The sequence below is a fragment of the Phyllobates terribilis genome, unplaced genomic scaffold (genome assembly GCF_046119375.1).
Source record: "Phyllobates terribilis strain yellow unplaced genomic scaffold, ASM4611937v1 Scaffold_1__5_contigs__length_1240528914, whole genome shotgun sequence".
Lineage (NCBI taxonomy): Eukaryota > Metazoa > Chordata > Amphibia > Anura > Dendrobatidae > Phyllobates > Phyllobates terribilis.
Window position 1 is genome coordinate 603,952,205 of NW_027362761.1, and position 22,879 is coordinate 603,975,083.

Genomic DNA, 22,879 nt, shown 5'->3' on the forward strand with positions numbered 1-22,879 from the left:
ACACCATGCAGGACGCTTGGCATCTGCCACAGAACACCAGGATTGGCAAAGTCGCCACTGGCGCCTTATGCTCTTCACAGATGAAAGCAGGTTCACACTGAGCACGTGACAGACGTGACAGAGTCTGGAGACGCCGTGGAGAGCGATCTGCCGCCTGCAACATCCTTCAGCATGACCGGTTTGGCAGTGGGTCAGTAATGGTGTGGGGTGGCATTTCTTTGGAGGGCCACAAAGCCCTCCATGTGCTCGCCAGAGGTAGCCTGACTGCCATTAGGTACCGAGATGAGATCCTCAGACCATATGCTGGTGCGGTTGGCCCTGGGTTCCTCCTAATGCAGGACAATGCCAGACCTCATGTGGCTGGAGTGTGTCAGCAGCTCCTGCAAGATGAAGGCATTGAAGCTATGGACTGGCCCGCCCGTTCCCCAGACCTGAATCCGATTGAGCACATCTGGGACATCATGTCTCGCTCAATCCACCGTCGTCACGTTGCACCACAGACTGTCCAGGAGTTGGCGGATGCTTTAGTCCAGGTCTGGGAGGAGATCTCATAGGAGACCATCCGCAACCTCATCAGGAGCATGCCCAGGCGTTGTAGGAAGGTCATACAGGCACGTGAAGGCCACACACAATACTGAGACTCATTGTGACTTGTTTTAAGGACATTACATCAAAGTTGGATCAGCCTGTAGTGCGTTTTTCACTTTAATTTTGGGGGTGACTCCAAATCCAGGCCTCCATTGGTTAATAAATTTGATTTCCATTGATGATTTTTGTGTGATTTTGTTGTCAGCACATTCACCTTTGTACAGAGCAAAGTATTCAATGAGAAGATTTCATTCATTCATTCAGATCTAGGATGTGTTGAGTGTTCCCTTTATTTTTTTGAGCAGCGTATATATATATATATATTTACCCTATCACCCTACCCCAATATACAGATACCTATTTTAAAGGATAGTGTTTGTGTTAATCTAATCTAATAAAAGTTAACTTTTAAGGGGTGTTCATTTCTTTTTGGTTTGTAACACATGTACCTACACCACTTTCTATATTTTTCCTTGGGCATTAGGTTGTTGTGTCTAAACATAATAAACCCTATAATATCGGACATCTCATTAGTTGTAGCTCCACACGTCATTGACACCATACAATGTGAAGCTTGTCTGCTGCAATATGTGGGGTGCATGGTCAGACCCTTACGTCACCGCATTGGGGGACACATTAGGGACGTCCTTGGCCCCACAACACGTAATACATTTCCAGCATCACAACATCTCATACAACACAATAGGGATTTAATCACTTTACAGTTGTGGGTATTGAATATGTCACCAGACCAGCTATGGGGGGAGATTGGTATAAAAAGTACACCCCAGAGGAGCCTTGTGAATTCTGGAATTGGACTCCAGATTCCCCAGTGGTATGAATCTTCATTCAGATCTTGCATCCAGGGAGACTCATTAGCGCCACTATATACCATTTTGACAAGATTTGATTTATATATAAAAGATTTCCCACATTCTGAACATGAATATGGCTTCTCTCCTGTGTGACTTCTCTCATGTTGCACAAGAGTTGACTTTTTTGGAAAGCATTTCCCACATTTTGAACATGAATACGGCTTGTCTCCTGTGTGAATTCTTTGATGTATAACAAGATCTGATTTACTTCTAAAATATTTCCCACATTCTGAACAAGAAAATGGCTTTTCTCCTGCATGAATTTTCTCATGTGCAGAAATATTTGATTTATTTATAAAAGATTTCCCACATTCTGGACATGAATACGCCTTCTCTCCTGTGTGACTTCTCTCATGTGTCACAAGTCTTGATTTATCTGTAAAGCATTTCTCACAGATTGAACATGAATACGGCTTCTCTCCTGTGTGAATTCTGTGATGTTTAACAAGATCTGATTTACTTCTAAAATATTTCCCACATTCTGAACATGAATATGGCTTCTCCCGTGTGAATTTTCTGATTTGTAATAAAATTCCCTTTATCTGTAAAGTAGTTCCCATATTCCGAACATGAATACGGCTTTTCTCCTGTGAATTCATTGATTGTTTAACAAGTTGTGATTTATCTACAAAGCACCTTCTACATTGTAAACATAAAAAAGTTTTTTCCCGTGTGAATTCTTTGATGTTTAACAAGCTTTGATTTATATATAAAAGATTTCCCACATTCTGAACATAAAAATTGCTTCTCTCCTGTATGAATTTTCTGATGGTCACTAAGATTCCCTTTCTTTATAAAGCATTTCCCACATTCTGAACATGAATACGGCTTTTCTCCTGTGTGAATTCTTTGATGTTTAACAAGCTTTGATTTATATATAAAAGATTTCCCACATTCTGAACATAAAAATTGCTTCTCTCCTGTATGAATTTTCTGATGGTCACTAAGATTCCCTTTCTTTATAAAGCATTTCCCACATTCTGAACATGAATACGGCTTTTCTCCTGTGAATTCATTGATTGTTTAACAAGTTGTGATTTATCTACAAAGCACCTTCTACATTGTAAACATAAAAAAGTTTTTTCCCGTGTGAATTCTTTGATGTTTAACAAGCTTTGATTTATATATAAAAGATTTCCCACATTCTGAACATAAAAATTGCTTCTCTCCTGTATGAATTTTCTGATGGTCACTAAGATTCCCTTTCTTTATAAAGCATTTCCCACATTCTGAACATGAATACGGCTTTTCTCCTGTGTGAATTCTTTGATGTTTAACAAGCTTTGATTTATATATAAAAGATTTCCCACATTCTGAACATAAAAATTGCTTCTCTCCTGTATGAATTTTCTGATGGTCACTAAGATTCCCTTTCTTTATAAAGCATTTCCCACATTCTGGACATGAATACGGCTTTTCTCCTGTGTGAATTTTTTCATGTGCAATAAGAGTCCCTTTAAGTTTGAAGGACTTCCTACATTCCGAACATGAAAATGGCTTTTCTCCTGTGTGAATTCTCTGATGTGTAATAAGATTCCCTTTATCTGTAAAGCATTTCCCACATTCTGAACATGAATACGGCTTTTCTCTTGTGTGAATTTTCTGATGTCTAATAAGAATCCCTTTATCTATAAAGCATTTCCCACATTCTGAACATGAAAATGGCTTCTCTCCTGTGTGAACTCTCTCATGTCTAACAAATCTTGATTTAAATGTAAAGCATTTCCCACATTCTGAACAGGAGTATGGCTTTTCCCCTATATGAATTCTCTCATGTCTAGCAAGGACTGATTTATATATAAAGCATTTCCCGCATTCTGAACAGGAGTATGGCTTCTCTCCTTTGTGTTTTCTTTGTGTCTTTGCTGAGCTTTTAGTAAGTTGCTGGTCACACTGAAATCTTGAATCCACTTTGCCACCTGGACTTTTGGTAATAATGTGAGATTGCTCAGGAGAGGGTTCCTCATGATCAGGAGGATTATAAGAAAGTGAAGTGCTGTGAAGTCCAGGAGGTGCAGGAAGGGTGATGAGGTTTCCTCCATTAGAGTACTTCCTGATATCTTCTTTTTTACAATTTAGTGATGAACCGTTATTCTCACAAGGATTTCCTATCAGGATGAAAGATAAATTAGATGTGATGTTTATCTTCAACACAAAAGAGATTTCTGAATGTATTTTCTGGATCTCACAATGAAGACCCTCGTCAGTGAAAGTGCCGGGCATAAGGAGGACAACTACATGCCATAACATTAACACAATGACGGGTAAAGTGAATGACACTTATAAACTGGAGACATTGGCACAAGTCAGGGGTGGCAGAGATTAGACAGCAAATAGTTCTTTAAGTGGTAATTACTGATGACAGGCTCCCTTAATGTACCTCCAGTGCAATTTCACTCTCTCAAGCTTCGTATCTTGGCCTTAGTATAGAAAAGTGTCCACGCAATTAAAGAAGTTGTCCACTATTATTAAAAATGCCCCCAATGTAATTAACCCGTTGAGACAAGATTTTTTTTAATTACCTAGCTTTGTCTTTAGTGCCTGTGAGAGGCGCTATTGCTGGCCACTCACAGGCATCACGCGACCCCCGGCCTCAGCCGGCTCTTGCTTCCCCTGATGTCACGTCAAGTGAGGCGTGACTAAGTGATGCGATCCCCGCGGTGGATGCCGGGCTGTGGGTGGGGTTTCACCGTGCGTCACACCCAGCATCTACCGCACACTTTCCCAATGAATACAAGGTAATTGTGATTCACCAAATGTTATACAATTGAATGGTGAAGAAAAAAAAATTTAATTTTTACCACTATAATATTATTTTAGCCCCAGATTTTACATTTTCACAAGCAAAAATGGGTAAAAATGACATAATTTGTTGTACAATTTCTGCTGAACGTGGCAATACTCCATATGTGGCTGTACTGTACTGCTTAGCCACATGGCGAGACTCGGGAGGGAAGGAGCTCTATTTTACTCTTGGAGAACAAACTTTCAAAGAATAGCTTGCGGACTCCTCATACAGAGCCCCTAAGTGGCAGAAGAGCAGAATCCCCCCCTCAAGTGACCCCATTTTGGAAATTACACCCCTATGGAAATGTATCTACAGGTGTAGTGATGAATTTGACTCCATGGCAATTTTCCAGAAAAAAGCAGCAATGGATGTTGCAAAGTGAAAATGCAAATATTCCATTATAGTGGCCAGTACATTGTAGTGTTCGGTAAGTTGCAGAGCCCTTACGTTGTAGCGCCCAGTACATGATTTCCAGCTAGTGCTTCTGGAGACACGTAAAATAAATTGGCTCTTCTCACTACAGTAATGCCAAACATGTGGATGCCATCTGTGGTTTTGGCACACTGTGGGGCCCAGGAGGAGGGTACATTTGGATTTGGGAGCACAGATGTTGCTGGATTTCTTTTGGTGGGAGCCACTTCACTTTTCCAGAGCCTTTGAGCTACCAGTAATGTGGACGCCCCCTATATTACTGTTTACAGATGATGAACCTGAGTGGGGACTTGTTTTTTGTGGGTTGGATAGAAGCTTTTATTGGTGGCATTTTTGGGTAACGAACATTTTGGATCATATTTATCCTGTTCTCTACGCTGAACACTTACAGTACAGACCAAAAGTTTGGACACACCTTCTCATTTAAAGATTTTTCTGTATTTTCATGACTGACAATTGTACATTCACACTGAAGTCATCAAAACTATGAATTAACACATGTGGAATTATATACTTAACAAAAAAGTGTGAAACAACTGAAAATATGTGTTATATTCTAGGTTCTTCAAAGTAGCCACCTTTTGCTTTGATGACTGCTTTGCACACTCTTGGCATTCTCTTGATGAGCTTCAAGAGGTAGTCACCGGAAATGGTTTTCACTTCATAGGTGTGCCCTGTCAGGTTTAATAAGTGGGATTTCTTGCCTTATAAATGGGTTTGGGACCATTAGTTGTGTTGTGCAGAAGTCTGGTGGATACACAGCTGATAGTCCTACTGAATAGACTGTTAGAATTTGTATTATGGCAAGAAAAAAACAGCTAAGTAAAGAAAAACGAGTGGTCATCATTACTTTAAGAAATGAAGGTCAGTCAGTCCGAAAAAGTGGGCAAACTTTGAAAGTGTCCCCAAGTGCAGTTGCAAAAACCATCAAGCGCTACAAAGAAACTGGCTCACATGAGGACCGCCCCAGGAAAGGAATACCAAGAGTCACCTCTGCTTCTGAGGATAAGTTTATCCGAGTCATCAGCCTCAGAAATCGCAGGTTAACAGCAGCTCAGATTAGAGACCAGGTCAATGCCACACAGTTCTAGCAGCAGACACATCTCTTCAACAACTGTTAAGAGGAGACTTTGTGCAGCAGGCCTTCATGGTAAAATAGCTGCTAGGAAACCACTGCTAAGGATAGGCAACAAGCAGAAGAGACTTGCTTGGGCTAAAGAACACAAGGAATGGACATTAGACCAGTGGAAATCTGTGCTTTGGTCTGATGATTCCAAATTTGAGATATTTGGTTCCAACCACCGTGTCTTTGTGCGACGCAGAAAAGGTGAACCGATGGACTCTACATGCCTGGTTCCCACCGTGAAGCATGGAGGAGGTGTGATGGTGTGGGGGTGCTTTGCTGGTGACACTGTTGGGTATTTATTCAAAATTGAAGGCATACTGAACCAGCATGGCTACCACAGAATCTTGCAGCGGCACGCTATTCCATCAGGTTTGCGTTTAGTTGGATCATCATTTATTTTTCAACAGGACAATGACCCCAAACACACCTCCAGGCTGTGTAAGGGCTATTTGACCAAGAAGGTGAGTGATGGGGGGCTACGCCAGATGACCTGGCCTCCACAGTCACCAGACCTGAACCCAATCGAGATGGTTTGGGGTGAGCTGGACCGCAGAGTGAAGGCAAAAGGGCCAACAAGTGCTAAACATCTCTGGGAACTACTTCAAGATTGTTGGAAGACCATTTCCGGTGACTACCTCTTGAAGCTCATCAAGAGAATGCCAAGAGTGTGCAAAGCAGTCATCAAAGCAAAAGGTGGCTACTTTGAAGAACCTAGAATACAACCCCTGGCAAAAATTATGGAATCACCGGGCTCGGAGGATGCTCATTCAGTCGTTTAATGTTGTTGAAAAAAAAGCAGATCACAGACATGGCACGAAACTAAAGTAATTTCAAATGGCAACTTTAGGGCTTTAAGAAACACTAAAAGAAATCAAGGTTAAAAATGTGGTACTCAGTTAAGGGTAATTTTTTTCAGACCAATCAGAGGGAAAAAATTATGGAATCACCCTGTAAATTTTCATTTCCAAAACCAACACCTGCATCAAATTAGATCTGCTCGTTAGTCTGCATCTTAAAAGGAGTGATCACACCTTAGAGAGCTGTTGCACCAAGTGGACTGACATGAATCATGTCAGCCAACACGAGAGATGTCAATTGAAACAAAAGGAGAGGATTATCAAACTCTTTAAAGAAGGTAAAAATCATCACGCAATGTTGCAAAAGATGTTGGTTGTTCACAGTCAGCTTTGTCTAAAATCTGGACCAAATACAAACATGGAAAGGTTGTTAAAGGCAAACATACTGGTAGACCAAGGAAGACATCAAAGCGTCAAGACCGGAAACTTAAAGCAATATGTCTCCAAAACAGGAAATGCACAACAAAACAAATGAGGAACGAATGGGAGGAAACTGGAGTCAATATCTGTGACAGAACTGTAAGAAACCGCCTAAAGGAAATGGGATTTACATACAGAAAAGCTAAACATAAGCCATCATGAACACCTAAACAGAAAAAAACAAGGTTACAATGAACTAAGGAAAAGCAACTGTGGACTGTGGATGACTGGATGAAAGTCCTATTCAGTGATGAATCTCGAATCTGCAGTGGGCAAGGTGATGATGCTGGACCTTTTGTTTGGTGCCGTTCCAATGAGATTTATAAAGATGACGGCATGAAGAGAACATGCAAATTTCCACAGTTATTGATGATATGGGGCTGCATGTCAGGTAAAGGCGCTGGGGAGATGGCTGTCATTACGTCTTCAATAAATGCCCAAGTTTACATTGATATTGTGGACAGTTTTCTTATCCCATCAATTGAAAGGATGTTTGGGGATGATGACATTTTTCAAGATAATGCATCCTGCCATAGAGCAAAAAACTGTAAAAACATTCCTTGAAAGAAGACACATTCGGTCAATGTCATGGCCTGCAAATAGCCCGGATCTCAATCCAATTGATAATCTTTGGTGGAAGTTGAAGAAAATGGTCCATGACAAGGCTCCAACCTGCAAAGCTGATCTGGCAACAGCAATCAGAGAAAGTTGGAGCCAGATTGATGAAGAGTACTGTTTGTCACTCATTAAGTCCATGCCTCAGAGACTGCAAGCTGTTATTAAAGCCAGAGGTGGTGCAACAAAATACTAGTGATGTATTGGAGTGTTCTTTTGTGTGTTTGTTTTTCATGATTCCATAATTATTTTCCTCAGAATCGAGTGATTCCATAAGTTTTTCCCTCTGCTTGGTATGAAAAAAATTACCTTTACTGAGTACCACATTTTTTATCTTGATTTCTTTTAGTGTTTCTTAAAGCCCTAAAGTTGCCATTTGAAATGACTTTAGTTTTGTGCCATGTCTGTGATCTGCTTTTTTTCAACATTAAACAACTGAATGAACATCCTTCGAGCCCGGTGATTCCATAATTTTTGCCAGGGGTCGTATAAGACATATTTTCAGTTGTTTCACACTTTTTTAAGTATAGAATTCCACATGTGTTAATTCATAGTTTTGATGCCTTCAGTGTGAATGTACAATTTTCATAGTCATGAAAATACAGAAAAATCTTTAAATGAGAAGGTGTGTCCAAACTTTTGGTCTGTACTGTACATCGGGGTTTCCATCTAAACCTACAAAATACATGATTCAGATGACACCGCCGAGGGATCCATGAGGCAGCATAATTACACTGGACTCCGTCTACCCTCTGTTCAGAGGTGCACAAAACTGGTCGACTGCGCTTTTATGCACGCTTAAAAAGATGGACATCACTGGATCATAGGCCAGACGGCGTCCACAGCGCCTCAATATACGGAATCTTCCCCCGGGGTTCTGTCCGAACCACAATGGTCAAAATCACTGTTATTGTGAACAGTAAAGTTGAAGATGAAATAATCTCTAAACGGCCTAAAAGTTAAAGATGACATTTCCTTTGTATTTTAGGCAAAACAATAAATAAATTATATATATATTTTCATCTTCTACATTTTAAAAAAATTTCAAAAAGGAAAATGGGCAAATACAAAAGTTTGGGCATCCGGCAAGGTTAGTAGCTAGTAGCGCCCCCTTTTGAAAGTATCACAGCTTGTAAATGCTTTTTGAAGCCAGACAAGAGTCTTTCAATTCTTGTTTGAGGGATTTTCATCCATTCTTCCTTGGAGAATTCCTCCAGTTCTGAGAGATTCCTGGGACATCTTGTATGCTCTGCTATTTTGAGGTCCAGGCCTCAATCAAGGGGACTGTGAGGCCATTGTAAAACCTTCAGCTTGCGCATTTTGAGGTAATCTATGGTGGATTTTAACATGTGTTTACTATCATCCATTTGTAGAAGCCATCCTCTTTTCATCTTCAGCTTTTTTATAGATGGTGTTATGTTTGCATCAAGAATTTGCTGATATTTCATTGAATCCATTCCTCCCTCTACCCGTGAAACGTTCCCTGTGCCATTGGCTGCAACACAACCCCAAAGTATGATTGGCCCACCCCCATGCTTAATGGTTGGTGAGATGTTCTTTTTCTGAAATTCTGTGCCCTTTTTTCTCCACACAACTTTGATCATTGCTCTATTTTAACCTCATCGGTCCACAGGACTTGTTTCCAAAATGCATCAGACCCGCTTAGATGTACTTTTGCATACTTCTGACACTGAATTTCATGGTGAGGATGCAGGAGGTTTTCGTCTGATGACTCTTCCATGAAGGCTATATTTATGCAGGTGTCTCTGAAGAGTTGAACAATGTACCACAACTCCAGAGTCTGCTAAATCTTTCTGAAGGTCTTTTGCAGTCAGGCGGGGGTTCTGATTTGCCTCTCTAGCAATCCTACTGAAAATTTGCTTGGTCTTCCAGACCTTATCTTGACCTCCACTGTTAGTTAACTGCCATTTCTTTATTACATTTTGAACCGAGGAAAGGGCAACTTGAAAACGCATTGCTTATAACCTTCTCCTGCTTTGTGGACTGCCACCATTTTCATTTTCAGAGTGCTAGACAGCAGCTTAGAAAAAGTCATGCCTGCTGTTTTTTTGGCACAACGTTAGAGGAGGCTGAATTTTTATAAAGCTGGGGAATTTGCATCACCTGATCTTTCCTAACAAGGATAGTGAACAAGCCATAAGCCTAACAGGTTAAGTAAGGTCTGAATCCTTGGTCAAAGTTATCTGAGCATATATGTCCAAGGTTGCCCAAACTTTTGCATCAGCCCATTTTTTGGTCATAATAACAGTAATTTTGACCATTGGTGCCCAAACTTTTACAGGATACTGTAGATTGTGTCATGCAATGTTGGGTGTAGTAGTAGGTGACCACAGAACAGACATGACAGTCTCCCCTCCTCACCCTGCTGATCGGCCCATATTGCGGTCGCCTCTTGAGCTCCATGTATAACTGCAACCTTAATATCAATCAGATCTTCATCCTAAAAAGAAAAAATGTAAGATGAGCTCAGGTCCGATCACTTCATGGTCAGATGTTGTGGGGACTTCTGCGCCGTCTACCTGATGATCCTCCGGGATGTTGTGATTCTCCTCTGGACAGTCCTGGGAATACAGAGGACGGGGACATCTCTCTGGGGGATTTCTCTTCCTGGATTCATCTGTAGGAAACACACAGTGATGGAATAGATTGAGCCATGTGATGAGATGATGGGAGTAGTAGTAGGTGACACCAGAACAGACATGATAAGTCTCCCCTCCAGGATCCATCTGGGGAGACACAGAGACTGAATACATGACCTGCCGTGTATCTGTCTATATATGATACAAATCTCTCAGAACCAGTAATTCTATGTTTACGTATCAGGGAATAAATTAGATTGTTGTGGTCCTCACCCCCGGTACTGAAGACCCAGCACATTGTGGGCCTCAAGTATGAAGTGATAATCAGCGAGGTCAAAGCCTAATGCTCTCTGCTCGGAGGATGTGGACCCTAAAGAGAGGGACAGAGAAGACCCTCGTCAGTCAGATGGAGGAGCCGAACTAAGAAACACAACTTCTCCAAGTTTCGTCTCCACCAGGGATGGAACCACAGAGGAGCTCGAGAAAGCTTCACATTTCCATCCATCGGTTCCTTTCCTAATTCACCGTTATGGAGACTGCGGGAAGAACGGTGACCATTTACCAGTGATTGTTTTTTGAGAGATCATGATGTCACCATGAGGACACGGCCTCCCTCCTGGACAGGATCTTCTGGGATCACTCTAAGAGGAAAGAACCTGATCTCCTATTAAAAGATTAGTTACTGTTTTATTCTCCTTCTTTAAATAGAGAGAAATCTCAACATCCGCCTTGATATAAACACGAAAATAAGCAGCAAGTTTTGCGTTTGTCTCTAGAGGAAAAAAGGGCACATGTACGGCTGACGGATGAAGTCACAGCACCCGGAAGGACGGTGTTGTGGGGAGCACCCGGTACACAGCGGTTAGTACCTATCAATGTGTAGAAAGGACAACTAGAGAGCAGGCACCGGGGTCATGGGCGCTTACTGATGTACACGGGGAGCCAAGGAGAGATTGTCTGGTCAGACTCCACAGAAAAGCTCCATAATACATATTCTTCTGAACAAACAACCCTTTAAGGGAGACTTACAATTATTACCACCACGCTTGTGCTGCCCTATGTCCCTGAGGGCCAACACCTGGTTCATCATCCCACTTACCATATTTTTCGGACTATAAGACGCACTTTTTTCTACCAAAATTTTGGAGGAAAGTGGGGGGTGCGTCTTATAGTCCGATATACAAAAATACTGTGGGTTGTGTGGGGGGAGCGACAGCAGGCACACTGACCGCAGAACGGCAGCAGAAGCCGCGCTGCAGGTACAGTGTGCGCTCTTTTAGGGAGAATGAATGGTCACTGCTCCCCACGCACACAGTCCCGGCGTGGGGAGCAGTGACTATTCCAGCACAGAAGATCACTGTGTGAGGGCTAATGGCAGCGACGCCATGCGCGGCTCTCACAGTGAGAACCCCGTCGGCAGCAGAGGGACGCAGCCCTGGAGGAGAGAGGAAGTGAGTATGAGTGTTTATTTTTTTTGTGTGCAGCATGATGAGGATCGGTTGGGGCAAGCATACTAGGATGAGGGGGGCCATACATACAGGGAAGGGTGCCAAGCATACCAGGATGAGGGGGGCAATACATACAGGGAAGAAGGGTGCCAAGCATACCAGGATGAGGGGGCAATACATACAGGGAAGAAGGGTGCCAAGCATACCAGGAGGAGGGGGGCCATACTTACAGGGATGAAGGGAGGCCATTAGTGATGAGCGAGTATGTTTTGTTAACCCTTTCGCCGAGTATACTTGGACAAGCACCGAGTAGTTACAGCTGCTCGGTGATATGTTTGAATGACTCCCGTGTGCATTATTTGTGACGGTTTGACAGCTTTAATACATGTGAGGAAAGTCTATGTCTTACACATTCCTCACATGTATTAAAGCTGTCAAACAGTCACAAATCATGCACACGGGAGTGATTCAAACATATCACCGAGCAGCTGTAACTACTCGGTGCTTGTCCAAGTATACTCGGCGAAAGGGTTAACAAAACATACTCGCTCATCACTACATACAGGGATGAAGGGTGCCAAGCATACCAGGATGGGGGGGGGGGGGGGCATACATACAGGGATGAAGAGTGCCAAGCATACCAGGATGAGGGGGGGGATACATACAGGGATAAAGGGTGCCAAGCATACCAGGATGAGGGAGGGGCCATACATATAGGGATGAAAGGTGCCAAGCATACCAGCATGAGGGGGGGGGCATACATACAAGAATGAAGGGTGCCATACATACAAGGAAGAGGGGTGGGGGGGCATGCATACAGGGATGAAGGGTGCCATACATACCAGGATGAGGGATGAAGGTGCCATACATACCAGGATGGGGGATTGGGGTGCCATGCATACAAGGATGAGGATGAGGGGGCCATGCATACCAGGATGGGGATGAGGGCCACGTATTACAGGAAGGAGGGGGCCATATATACCAGGATGGGGGATATTAACAGAATTGGGGGACATTACCCCTATAACAGTGTCAGCAGCAGACCCTCTCCCCCTTAACAGTGCATCATGACCACATTTTTTGCTTACATTTTTTTTCTATTTTCCTCCTCTAAAACCTAGGTGCGTCTTATGGTCCGGTGCATCTTATAGTCCGAAAAATACGGTATGTAGTTTGGAGAAGACATTCTGATCAGCAGCAATGAAGAGGAAGAGCGGACGGCCTGACCTTTTGCTGTCATTGAGCCCTTGAGGCGAGAACACCCCATCCTGTACACTCTGACGTCAAGTGATAAGGCTCTTTAACCCCTTCCTGACATCTGGTGCTCATGCATGGAGGATGCCAGGTATGCGTCTGTGGAGAGAGCTCAGATTGCTGCCGACAGCCTGACAGAGCCATTTAAAGGGAACCTGTAATGTAAAAGAACGCTAATAAGCTGCCCACATGGTGTTAATCTACAGGCTAATAGCATTTTGAACCTGCCCAGCGCACGCACTGAGAGCCCCACTGCCGGGTGGAAATTATTATTATTATAGCGCCATTCATTCCATGGCACTTTACATGTGAAAGGGATAAACATAGCACAAACAATTACAATAAATTTTGAACAATACAAGTCAGCGACTGGTACAGGAGGAGAGAGGACCCTGCGCGCGAGGGCTCACAATCTACAGGGGATGGGTGAGGATACAGTAGGTGAGGGCAGAGCTGGTCGTGCAGCGAATGGTGAAGCGAGGGTTACAGCAGGTTGTAGGCTTGTCGGAAGAGGTGGGTCTTCAGGTTCCTTTTGAAGGTTTCCACGGTAGGCAAGAGTCTGATGAGTTGGGGTAGAGTTCCAGAGTAGGGGGGAAGCACAGGAGAAATCTTGTATACGATTATGGGAAGAGGAGATAAGAGGGGAGTAGAGAAGGAGATCTTGTGAGGATTGGAGGTTGCATGCGGGTATGTAACGGGAGACTAATTCAGAGATATATGGAGGAGACAGGTTGTGAATGGCTTTGTAAGCCAAGGTTAAGGTTTTGAACTGGAGTCTCTGGGTAATCGGGAGCCAGTGAAGAGATTGACAGAGAGGAGAGGCCGGGAATAGCGGGGGGCACAGGTGCATTAGTCGGGCAGCAGAGTTTAAGATAGATTGGAGGGGTGCAAGAGTGTTAGAAGGGAGGCCACAGAGCAGGAGGTTGCAGTAGTCGAGGAGGGAGATGATGAGGGCGTGCACTGGTGTTTTTGCAGATTCATGGTTGAGGAATGTGCGGATCCGGGGGATATTTTTGAGTTGGAGTCAGCAGGAAGTGGAAAAGGCTTGGATATGTGGTTTAAAGGAGAGTTCAGAGTCCAGGGTTACCCCAACACAGCGAGCTTGCGGGACTGGGGAGAGTGGACAGCCATTGACGTTGATAGATAGGTCAAATGGGGAGGGGTGAATGAGAGGGTGGAAAGATGATGAATTCAGTTTTGTCCATGTTAAGTTTTAGAAATCTGTCAGAGAAGAAGGATGAAATAGCGGACAGACATTGTGGGATTTTGGTTAGTAGGGAGGAGATATAGGGACCTGAGAGATAGATCTGTGCGTCATCAGCATAGAGGTGATAATGAAAGCCATGAGACTAAGAGCTGTCCCAGGCCGAAGGTGTAGATAGAGAAGAGCAGAGGTCCTAGGACTGAACATTGGGGGCCACTGAAGGGGTGAGATGAGGAGGTGGTGTGTGAGTGGGAGACAATGAATGTTCGGTCAGTTAGGTATGAAGAGATGCAAGATAGGGCCAAGTCTGTGATGCCAAGAGATGAAAGAGTCTGTAGTAAGAGGGAATGGTCGACTGTGTCGAAGGCAGATGACAGGTCCAGATGGAGGAGGATGGAGTAGTGTCGCTTGGATTTGGCAGTAAGCAGGTCGTTGGTGACTTTAGTCAGGGCAGTTTCAGCGGAGTGGTGTGGTCAGAAGCCAGATTGGAGGTGGTCAAAGAGGAAGCAGGAGGAGAGGTGGGAGGACAGTTCAGAATGGATGTGTTGCTCCAGTAGTTTTGAGGCATTGGGGAAAAGTGATATGGGGCGATAGCTAGTCAGAGAGGATAGGTGTGTTCGAGGCATGTCTGAAGCATGAGCGGAAAACACCAGTTGTTAGTGACAGGTTGAATAGGTGGGTTAGGGTTGAGATGAGGATAGTGGTAAGGTTAGGGATGAGGTGGGACGGGATTGGGTCAAGTTCGCAGGTGGTGAGGTGTGATTTGGAGAATAAAGAGAGTTGATCATCCGTAATGGTGGAGAAGCTGATTTTGGAGGAGGATGGTTGAGTAGGTGTGAGAAGGGGTTGTGGGGACTTTAGGCAAAAGCTTTGTCTGATGGTGTCAATCTTCTGCTTGAAGAATGTGGCAAAGCCTTCGGCTGAGATGAGAGGGAGGAGGCGCTGACCCCCAGCACTGACAACCGACTCAGCATTAGAGCTGGCTGTCAGTCAGTGCCGGGGATGCAGTAACCTCCGGCGCTCTCTTTACACTGAACAGTGACTGTAGCTGTGCCGGCTCACACTCTATGACTGAAAGCCGAACACAGCAGGGTGCAATAAGCTTAATTTCCTCCTGGCAGCGTGGCTCTCATTGCAGGTGCTGGGCAGGTTCAAAACACTATTAATCTGTAGATGAACCCAATATCTGCAGGTTAATAGTATTATTTTACATGACAGGTTCCCATTATGTGGTTGGGTGACCCATTCTCCTGCCAATCAGTCACTAAATCGTAGGATTCCAACAACGGTTTACCATGACTGTAGGGGGACTGCAGAAGACCCCTGTCTCTGCTGCCAAGGTTTTTCTATGAAGCGCGGTATGAATAGGATTTCAGGTTGAATTCGCCATTAAAAGTGATGGGTGTAAGGATCAGTTCTGAATATTTATCCCATAAAAAATATTCTAAAAAAATAATAAAGTTTGGAATCGCTGTACCTGTACTGACCTGGAGAATTGCAGCAAGGTCGCTCTTACCGCCCAATAAATGCTGAGAAACAAAACCCAAAACATAAATGAGGAATCGCTTTTTTTTTCTTTTTATTAACCGTTTGACCTCATCTGGAATTATTTCCGGTTTTTCGGCACATTATACGGTAAAATGCACAATTCGTCCTGCAAAAAACATAAGACCTAAAACATCTGTGGATGGAAAAATAAAAAATTTATGGCTTATAGACGAAGGGGAGGAAAGAAAAAAAATGCAAAAATGGAAATTTGTTCATCGGGATGAGGTTGAAACGTTGATATTGACTCCTAGGATTGCTACCTCCTTTATGTGGCGCTACAGACCCTGTTCTCTGCATCTTGGGAAAGGAAATTTGCATATCTTATTTCCCATGGGGCATTGTATGGCCTATAACCATCCGTGGTAAGAATTGTCGCTCTTCTCAAGGAGAAACCCCCTATAGAGAGGAGTGTTAGGTGATCAGACCTTCTCCTCCAGTACGGAAAGTTCTGTGCTTCTCTGCCTGCAGAGCGAGTGGTGAATAGACGCGGGGGCCGGAGAACTGCTGGAGCCTCCATGTCAGGCTCTGGTGGGTGATCGGCTCCACCATGCTCCATCTTTATGTCAGGACAGCGACTCATGTTTCGAGGTCTGGAAGGAGGAGTTGAACGCCCGACCACGACTGATAACGACATTGAGCCTGCACCGATTAAGAGGGACGGACGAGAGACAGCGGATTCGGTGGAAAATCATCAGTAAATTAACCCCGACTCTGCTGAGTAACAATCCACGACAGACTCAGGAACCGAAAGATCTCACAGGAGAGAACGGAGAGAAGCGCTGGGACATCTGCAGACAAAATGTGACCGATGCTCTAAGGAAGGTGAAAGATTCTGAAAGAAGCCGCCGAGGACGAAGACTCAAGACTGATGGAGACGACAGAGGAGAAACCGCGACTCACAGATCAGAAGAGAATAATCAGGGAATGAAAGCTGTGAGAAAATGTAGAGAAAACCAGAGCAAGTCTGGAGAAAAATTATCTATTATAGGACGAGGCCGAGAGACGTCATCACATCCACCGGAGCCAACAAGAGTCTCCTCTCACCTGGTGATGTCAGAGGCCGGAGCTCCTCCATCATCACCTCCTGGTACCGATCCTGGTGTCCTTCTAGATACTCCCACTCCTCCATGGAGAGATAGACAGCGACGTCCTGACAACTTATAGGAACCTGACAACAACGACACCGTCATCACCCAGAATCCTCCAGTGCTGCCCTGTATAATGTCCCAGCAGTCACCTCTCCGGTCATCACCCAGAATCCTCCAGTGCTGTCCTGTATAATGTCCCAGCAGTCACCTCTGCGCTCATCACCCAGAATCCTCCAGTGCTGTCCTGTATAATGTCCCAGAAGTCACCTCTCCAGGCACCACCCAAAATCCTCCAGTGCTGTCCTGTATAATGTCCCAGCAGTCACCTTTCCGGTCATCACCCAGAATCCTCCAGTGCAGGCCTGCATAATGTCCCAGCAGTCACCGCTCTCGTCATCACCCAGAATCCTCCAGTGCCGTCCTGTATAATGTCCCAGCAGTCACCTTTCCGGTCATCACCCAGAATCCTCCAGTGCTGTCCTGTATAATGTCCCAGCAGTCACCTTTCCGGTCATCACCCAGAATCCTCCAGTGCTGTCCTGTATAATGTCCCAGCAGTCACCTCTCTGCTCATCACCCAGAATCCTCCAGTGCTGTCCTGTATAATGTCCCAGCAGTCACCTCTCTGCTCATCACCCAGAATCCTCCAGTTCTGTGCTGTATAATGTCCCAGCGGTCACCTCTCCGGTCATCACCCAGAATCCTCCAGTGCTGTCCTGTATAATGCCCCAGCAGTCACCTCTCCGGTCATCACCCAGAATCCTCCAGTGCTGTCCTGTATAATGTCCCAGCGGTCACCTCTCCACTCATCACACAGAATCCTCCAGTGCAGTCCTGTATAATGTCCCAGCAGTCACCTCTCCAGTCATCACCCAGAATCCTCCAGTGCTGTCTTGTATAAATGTCTCAGCGGTCACCTCTCCAGTCATGACCCAGAATCCTCCAGTGCTGTCCTGTATAATGTCCCAGCAGTCACCTCTCCAGTCATCACCCAGAATCCCCCAGTGCTGTCTTGTATAATGTCCCAGCAGTAACCTCTTCGGTCATGACCCAGAATCCTCCAGTGCTGTCCTGTATAATGTCCCAGCAGTCACCTCTTCGCTCAGCAGCTCAATCATCTTGTTGCTGAGCTCTAGGATCTTCCTCTTATGTATGGGGGGTGCGGGGGAGGATCTGTAATGGGGCCCGGGCTCCGCCCTCCTGACTCCTGGAGATGGATGATGGGAGACACACCCTCCCCCGGTGTCTTTCTCACTATTGTGTAATCCTGTGTATGGAGAGAGACACTTAGGGAGAAGAATTCCTTCCCGACTCCAGATCTGACAATCAGTAGAAATCCCGGGATCAATAACCGTCTCCAGTAATCTGGGGCCATAAACTGGAATATTATTACACTCAGGACAGACATCCAGGCCCCTGTACAGCTCTTATAGGGAATCCCCATGACAACTCCTCCTGGCAGAGAGCTGCACACAATCACTGCTCTTACAGTAAAGAATCCTTCTCTTCCTCTTCTGGATTTCCTCTTCCCGATGTCGGACTTGTTACATAACACAATAAAGCTGATAGAAATGTAGAGGAGTTACCTCTCCGCTCAGCAGGGAGATGATCTCCAGGGTGAAGTGTAATAATCTTCTGGTGGTCTCGTCCTCGTCCATCCTCGGGGGGTCATTCAGGAGAAGGAGGGATGAGCACTGGATCAGCTGGAGGGATCTCGTCCTGCCGGAGTCTTCATGATAAAGGACAAGATGGAGATCACAGGGGACGATATAACGACAATCACTGAATTCTGCCCCAAATATCCGACATTTATCAAGAAGAATCTGGAGGAAAAGCCACAAACTCCACCGCGGCCTCCTCCACCGATCTGACCGCTCATTATCAGCCTCGTAGGAGGTCGGTCACCATGGTAACTACAGCACCAGCGGGGGGCGGTCACCGTGGTAACTACACCGCCAGCGGGGGATGGTCACCGTGGTAACTACAGCGCCAGCGGAGGACGGTCACCGTGGTAACTACACCGCCAGCGGAGGACGGTCACCGTGGTAACTACACCGCCAGCGGGGGTGGGAGATACGGGAAGGGGGCGAAGCCTCCATGCAAGTAACAGGACCCCCTCCTCACCCAAGCAGTCTCACACCTACAGAATCCCCCTGTGCAGCCCCCATACAGGAACATCCACTTATCTGCGCCCGAAATCACCTCAGCTCCTCGGTGTAATCACCACAGCCTCAACAGCAGAGAGTTATGGAGAGCGAGGCCCCGCCCTTCCGGTGACATCATCAAGTCACATGGGTATGACGTCAGCAGAGGTCCTTTACTCACGTGGATTTAGTTTCTAGCCTTTCCTCAGCCCCGCCCCTGATCACATGACGGTGACGTCACCACAGGTCCTCCGCTCTCAGTGCAGCAGCCTCTTCCTGTGCTGTTGCGGTGATGTTCTGTCTCTCTCTCCTCCTCTGTTGTCTCTCTCTCCTCCTGTTGTCTCTCTGTCCCCTGTTGTCTCTCTCACCGCTGTTGTCTCTCTCCTCCTGTTGTCTCTCTCTCTCTCTCCCTCCCCTGTTGTCTGTCTCTATCTCTCTCTCTCCCTCCCCTGTTGTCTGTCTCTCTCCCTCCCCTGTTGTCTGTCTCTCTCCCTCCCCTGTTGTCTCTCTCTCTCCCTCCCCTGTTTTCTCTCTCCCTCCCTCCCCTGTTGTCTCTCTCCCTCCCTCCCCTGTTGTCTCTCTCTCTCCCTCCCCTGTTGTCTGTCTCTCTCCCTCCCCTGTTGTCTCTCTCTCTCCCTCCCCTGTTGTCTCTCTCTCTCCCTCCCCTGTTGTCTCTCTCTCTCCCTCCCCTGTTGTCTCTCTCTCTCCCTCCCCTGTTGTCTCTCTCTCTCCCTCCCCTGTTGTCTCTCTCTCTCCCTCCCCTGTTGTCTCTCTCTCTCCCTCCCCTGTTGTCTCTCTCCCTCCCCTGTTGTCTCTCTCCCTCCCCTGTTGTCTCTCTCCCTCCCCTGTTGTCTCTCTCCCTCCCCTGTTGTCTCTCTCCCTCCCCTGTTGTCTCTCTCCCTCCCCTGTTGTCTCTCTCCCTCCCCTGTTGTCTCTCTCTCTCTCCCTCCCCTGTTGTCTCTCTCTCTCTCCCTCCCCTGTTGTCTCTCTCTCTCTCCCTCCCCTGTTGTCTCTCTCTCTCTCCCTCCCCTGTTGTCTCTCTCTCTCTCCCTCCCCTGTTGTCTCTCTCTCTCTCTCCCTCCCCTGTTGTCTCTCTCTCTCTCCCTCCCCTGTTGTCTCTCTCTCTCTCCCTCCCCTGTTGTCTCTCTCTCTCTCCCTCCCCTGTTGTCTCTCTCTCTCCCTCCCCTGTTGTCTCTCTCTCTCCCTCCCCTGTTGTCTCTCTCTCTCTCTCCCCTGTTGTCTCTCTCTCTCTCCCTCCCCTGTTGTCTCTCTCTCCCTCCCCTGTTGTCTCTCTCTCCCTCCCCTGTTGTCTCTCTCTCTCTCTCTCCCCTGTTGTCTCTCTCTCTCTCCCCTGTTGTCTCTCTCTCTCTCCCCTGTTGTCTCTCTCTCTCTCCCCTGTTGTCTCTCTCTCTCTCCCCTGTTGTCTCTCTCTCTCTCCCTCCCCTGTTGTCTCTCTCTCTCTCCCTCCCCTGTTGTCTCTCTCTCTCTCCCTCCCCTGTTGTCTTTCTCTCTCTCCCTCCCCTGTTGTCTTTCTCTCTCTCCCTCCCCTGTTGTCTTTCTCTCTCTCCCTCCCCTGTTGTCTTTCTCTCTCTCCCTCCCCTGTTGTCTTTCTCTCTCTCCCTCCCCTGTTGTCTTTCTCTCTCTCCCTCCCCTGTTGTCTTTCTCTCTCTCTCCCTCCCCTGTTGTCTTTCTCTCTCTCCCTCCCCTGTTGTCTTTCTCTCTCTCCCTCCCCTGTTGTCTTTCTCTCTCTCCCTCCCCTGTTGTCTTTCTCTCTCTCCCTCCCCTGTTGTCTTTCTCTCTCTCCCTCCCCTGTTGTCTTTCTCTCTCTCCCCTGTTGTCTTTCTCTCTCTCCCTCCCCTGTTGTCTCTCTCTCTCTCCCTCCCTCCCCTGTTGTCTGTCTCTCTCCCTCCCCTGTTGTCTGTCTCTCTCCCTCCCCTGTTGTCTCTCTCTCTCCCTCCCCTGTTGTCTCTCTCTCTCTCTCCCCTGTTGTCTCTCTCTCTCTCCCTCCCCTGTTGTCTCTCTCTCCCTCCCCTGTTGTCTCTCTCTCTCTCTCTCTCCCCTGTTGTCTCTCTCTCTCCCTCCCCTGTTGTCTTTCTCTCTCTCCCTCCCCTGTTGTCTTTCTCTCTCTCCCTCCCCTGTTGTCTTTCTCTCTCTCCCTCCCCTGTTGTCTTTCTCTCTCTCCCTCCCCTGTTGTCTTTCTCTCTCTCCCTCCCCTGTTGTCTTTCTCTCTCTCCCTCCCCTGTTGTCTTTCTCTCTCTCCCTCCCCTGTTGTCTTTCTCTCTCTCCCTCCCCTGTTGTCTTTCTCTCTCTCCCTCCCCTGTTGTCTTTCTCTCTCTCCCTCCCCTGTTGTCTCTCTCTCTCTCCCTCCCTCCCCTGTTGTCTGTCTCTCTCCCTCCCCTGTTGTCTGTCTCTCTCCCTCCCCTGTTGTCTGTCTCTCTCCCTCCCCTGTTGTCTCTCTCCCTCCCTCCCCTGTTGTCTCTCTCCCTCCCTCCCCTGTTGTCTCTCTCCCTCCCTCCCCTGTTGTCTCTCTCCCTCCCTCCCCTGTTGTCTCTCTCCCTCCCTCCCCTGTTGTCTCTCTCCCTCCCTCCCCTGTTGTCTCTCTCCCTCCCTCCCCTGTTGTCTCTCTCCCTCCCTCCCCTGTTGTCTCTCTCCCTCCCTCCCCTGTTGTCTCTCTCCCTCCCTCCCCTGTTGTCTCTCTCCCTCCCTCCCCTGTTGTCTCTCTCCCTCCCTCCCCTGTTGTCTCTCTCCCTCCCTCCCCTGTTGTCTCTCTCTCTCCCTCCCCTGTTGTCTCTCTCTCTCTCCCTCCCCTGTTGTCTCTCTCTCTCTCTCCCTCCCCTGTTGTCTCTCTCTCTCTCCCTCCCCTGTTGTCTCTCTCTCTCTCCCTCCCCTGTTGTCTCTCTCTCTCTCCCTCCCCTGTTGTCTCTCTCTCTCTCCCTCCCCTGTTGTCTCTCTCTCTCCCTCCCCTGTTGTCTCTCTCTCTCTCCCTCCCCTGTTGTCTCTCTCTCTCTCCCTCCCCTGTTGTCTCTCTCTCTCTCCCTCCCCTGTTGTCTCTCTCTCTCCCTCCCCTGTTGTCTCTCTCTCTCCATCCCCTGTTGTCTCTCTCTCTCTCCCTCCCCTGTTGTCTCTCTCTCTCTCCCTCCCCTGTTGTCTCTCTCTCCCTCCCCTGTTGTCTCTCCCTCCCTCCCCTGTTGTCTCTCCCTCCATCCCCTGTTGTCTCTCCCTTCCTCCCTTTTTGTCTCTCCCTCCCTCCCTCCCCTGTTGTCTCTCTCCCTCCCCTGTTGTCTCTCTCCCTCCCCTGTTGTCTCTCTCCCTCCCCTGTTGTCTCTCTCTCCCTCCCCTGTTGTCTCTCTCTCTCCCTCCCCTGTTGTCTCTCTCTCTCTCCCTTCCACTGTTGTCTCTCTCTCTCTCTCCCTTCCACTGTTGTCTCTCTCCCTCCCCTGTTGTCTCTCCCTCCCTCCCCTGTTGTCTCTCCCTCCCTCCCCTGTTGTCTCTCCCTCCCTCCCCTGTTGTCTCTCCCTCCATCCCCTGTTGTCTCTCCCTTCCTCCCTTTTTGTCTCTCCCTCCCTCCCTCCCCTGTTGTCTCTCTCCCTCCCCTGTTGTCTCTCTCCCTCTCTCCCTCCCCTGTTGTCTCTCTCTCCCTCCCCTGTTGTCTCTCTCTCCCTCCCCTGTTGTCTCTCTCTCTCTCCCTCCCCTGTTGTCTCTCTCTCTCCCTCCCCTGTTGTCTCTCTCTCTCCCTCCCCTGTTGTCTCTCATCCCCCCCGTTGCGCCTCTCTCTCTCCTCTCAGTCTCTTCCAGCTGTTGTCTCTGCTCTTCGGGCCGGGGATAATGGCGGCCATCCAGTAGCAGCAGCTCCTGTATACCCAGTGATGATGATTAATCTTCCTCAGCGCTT

The 22,879-nt window shown here is 47.0% G+C and overlaps 1 protein-coding gene and 1 pseudogene across 1 annotated transcript; both read right to left on the reverse strand.

The window, feature by feature from the left end:
* LOC141272249 (uncharacterized) overlaps positions 1–19,142 on the reverse strand; it is a 67,687-nt pseudogene extending 48,545 nt beyond the window's left edge.
* Positions 2,141–19,157, reverse strand: LOC141272302 (uncharacterized). Its single transcript, XM_073682871.1, has 7 exons — positions 19,046–19,157; positions 18,430–18,572; positions 17,938–18,110; positions 16,800–16,923; positions 10,242–10,339; positions 10,084–10,162; positions 2,141–3,571 (listed from the first exon to the last, which is right to left on the reverse strand). The coding sequence occupies exons 3-7, from the start codon at positions 17,959–17,961 to the stop codon at positions 2,520–2,522; spliced, it is 1,377 nt and encodes a 458-aa protein (XP_073538972.1). The 5' UTR covers positions 17,962–18,110; positions 18,430–18,572; positions 19,046–19,157; the 3' UTR covers positions 2,141–2,519.
* Between the last annotated feature and the right edge of the window lie 3,722 nt (positions 19,158–22,879).

Excerpts from the sequence above, each read along its gene's own strand:
- LOC141272302 (XM_073682871.1), bottom strand. The coding sequence starts at position 17,961 with ATGATTGAGCTGCTGAGCGAAGAG. Across the intron at positions 16,924-17,937 it reads TTGAGCTGCTGAGCGAAGAG|GTTCCTATAAGTTGTCAGGA; the intron begins GTGACTGCTGGG and ends CGTTGTTGTCAG. Across the intron at positions 3,572-10,083 it reads AATATGGGCCGATCAGCAGG|GAAATCCTTGTGAGAATAAC; the intron begins GTGAGGAGGGGA and ends TCATCCTGATAG.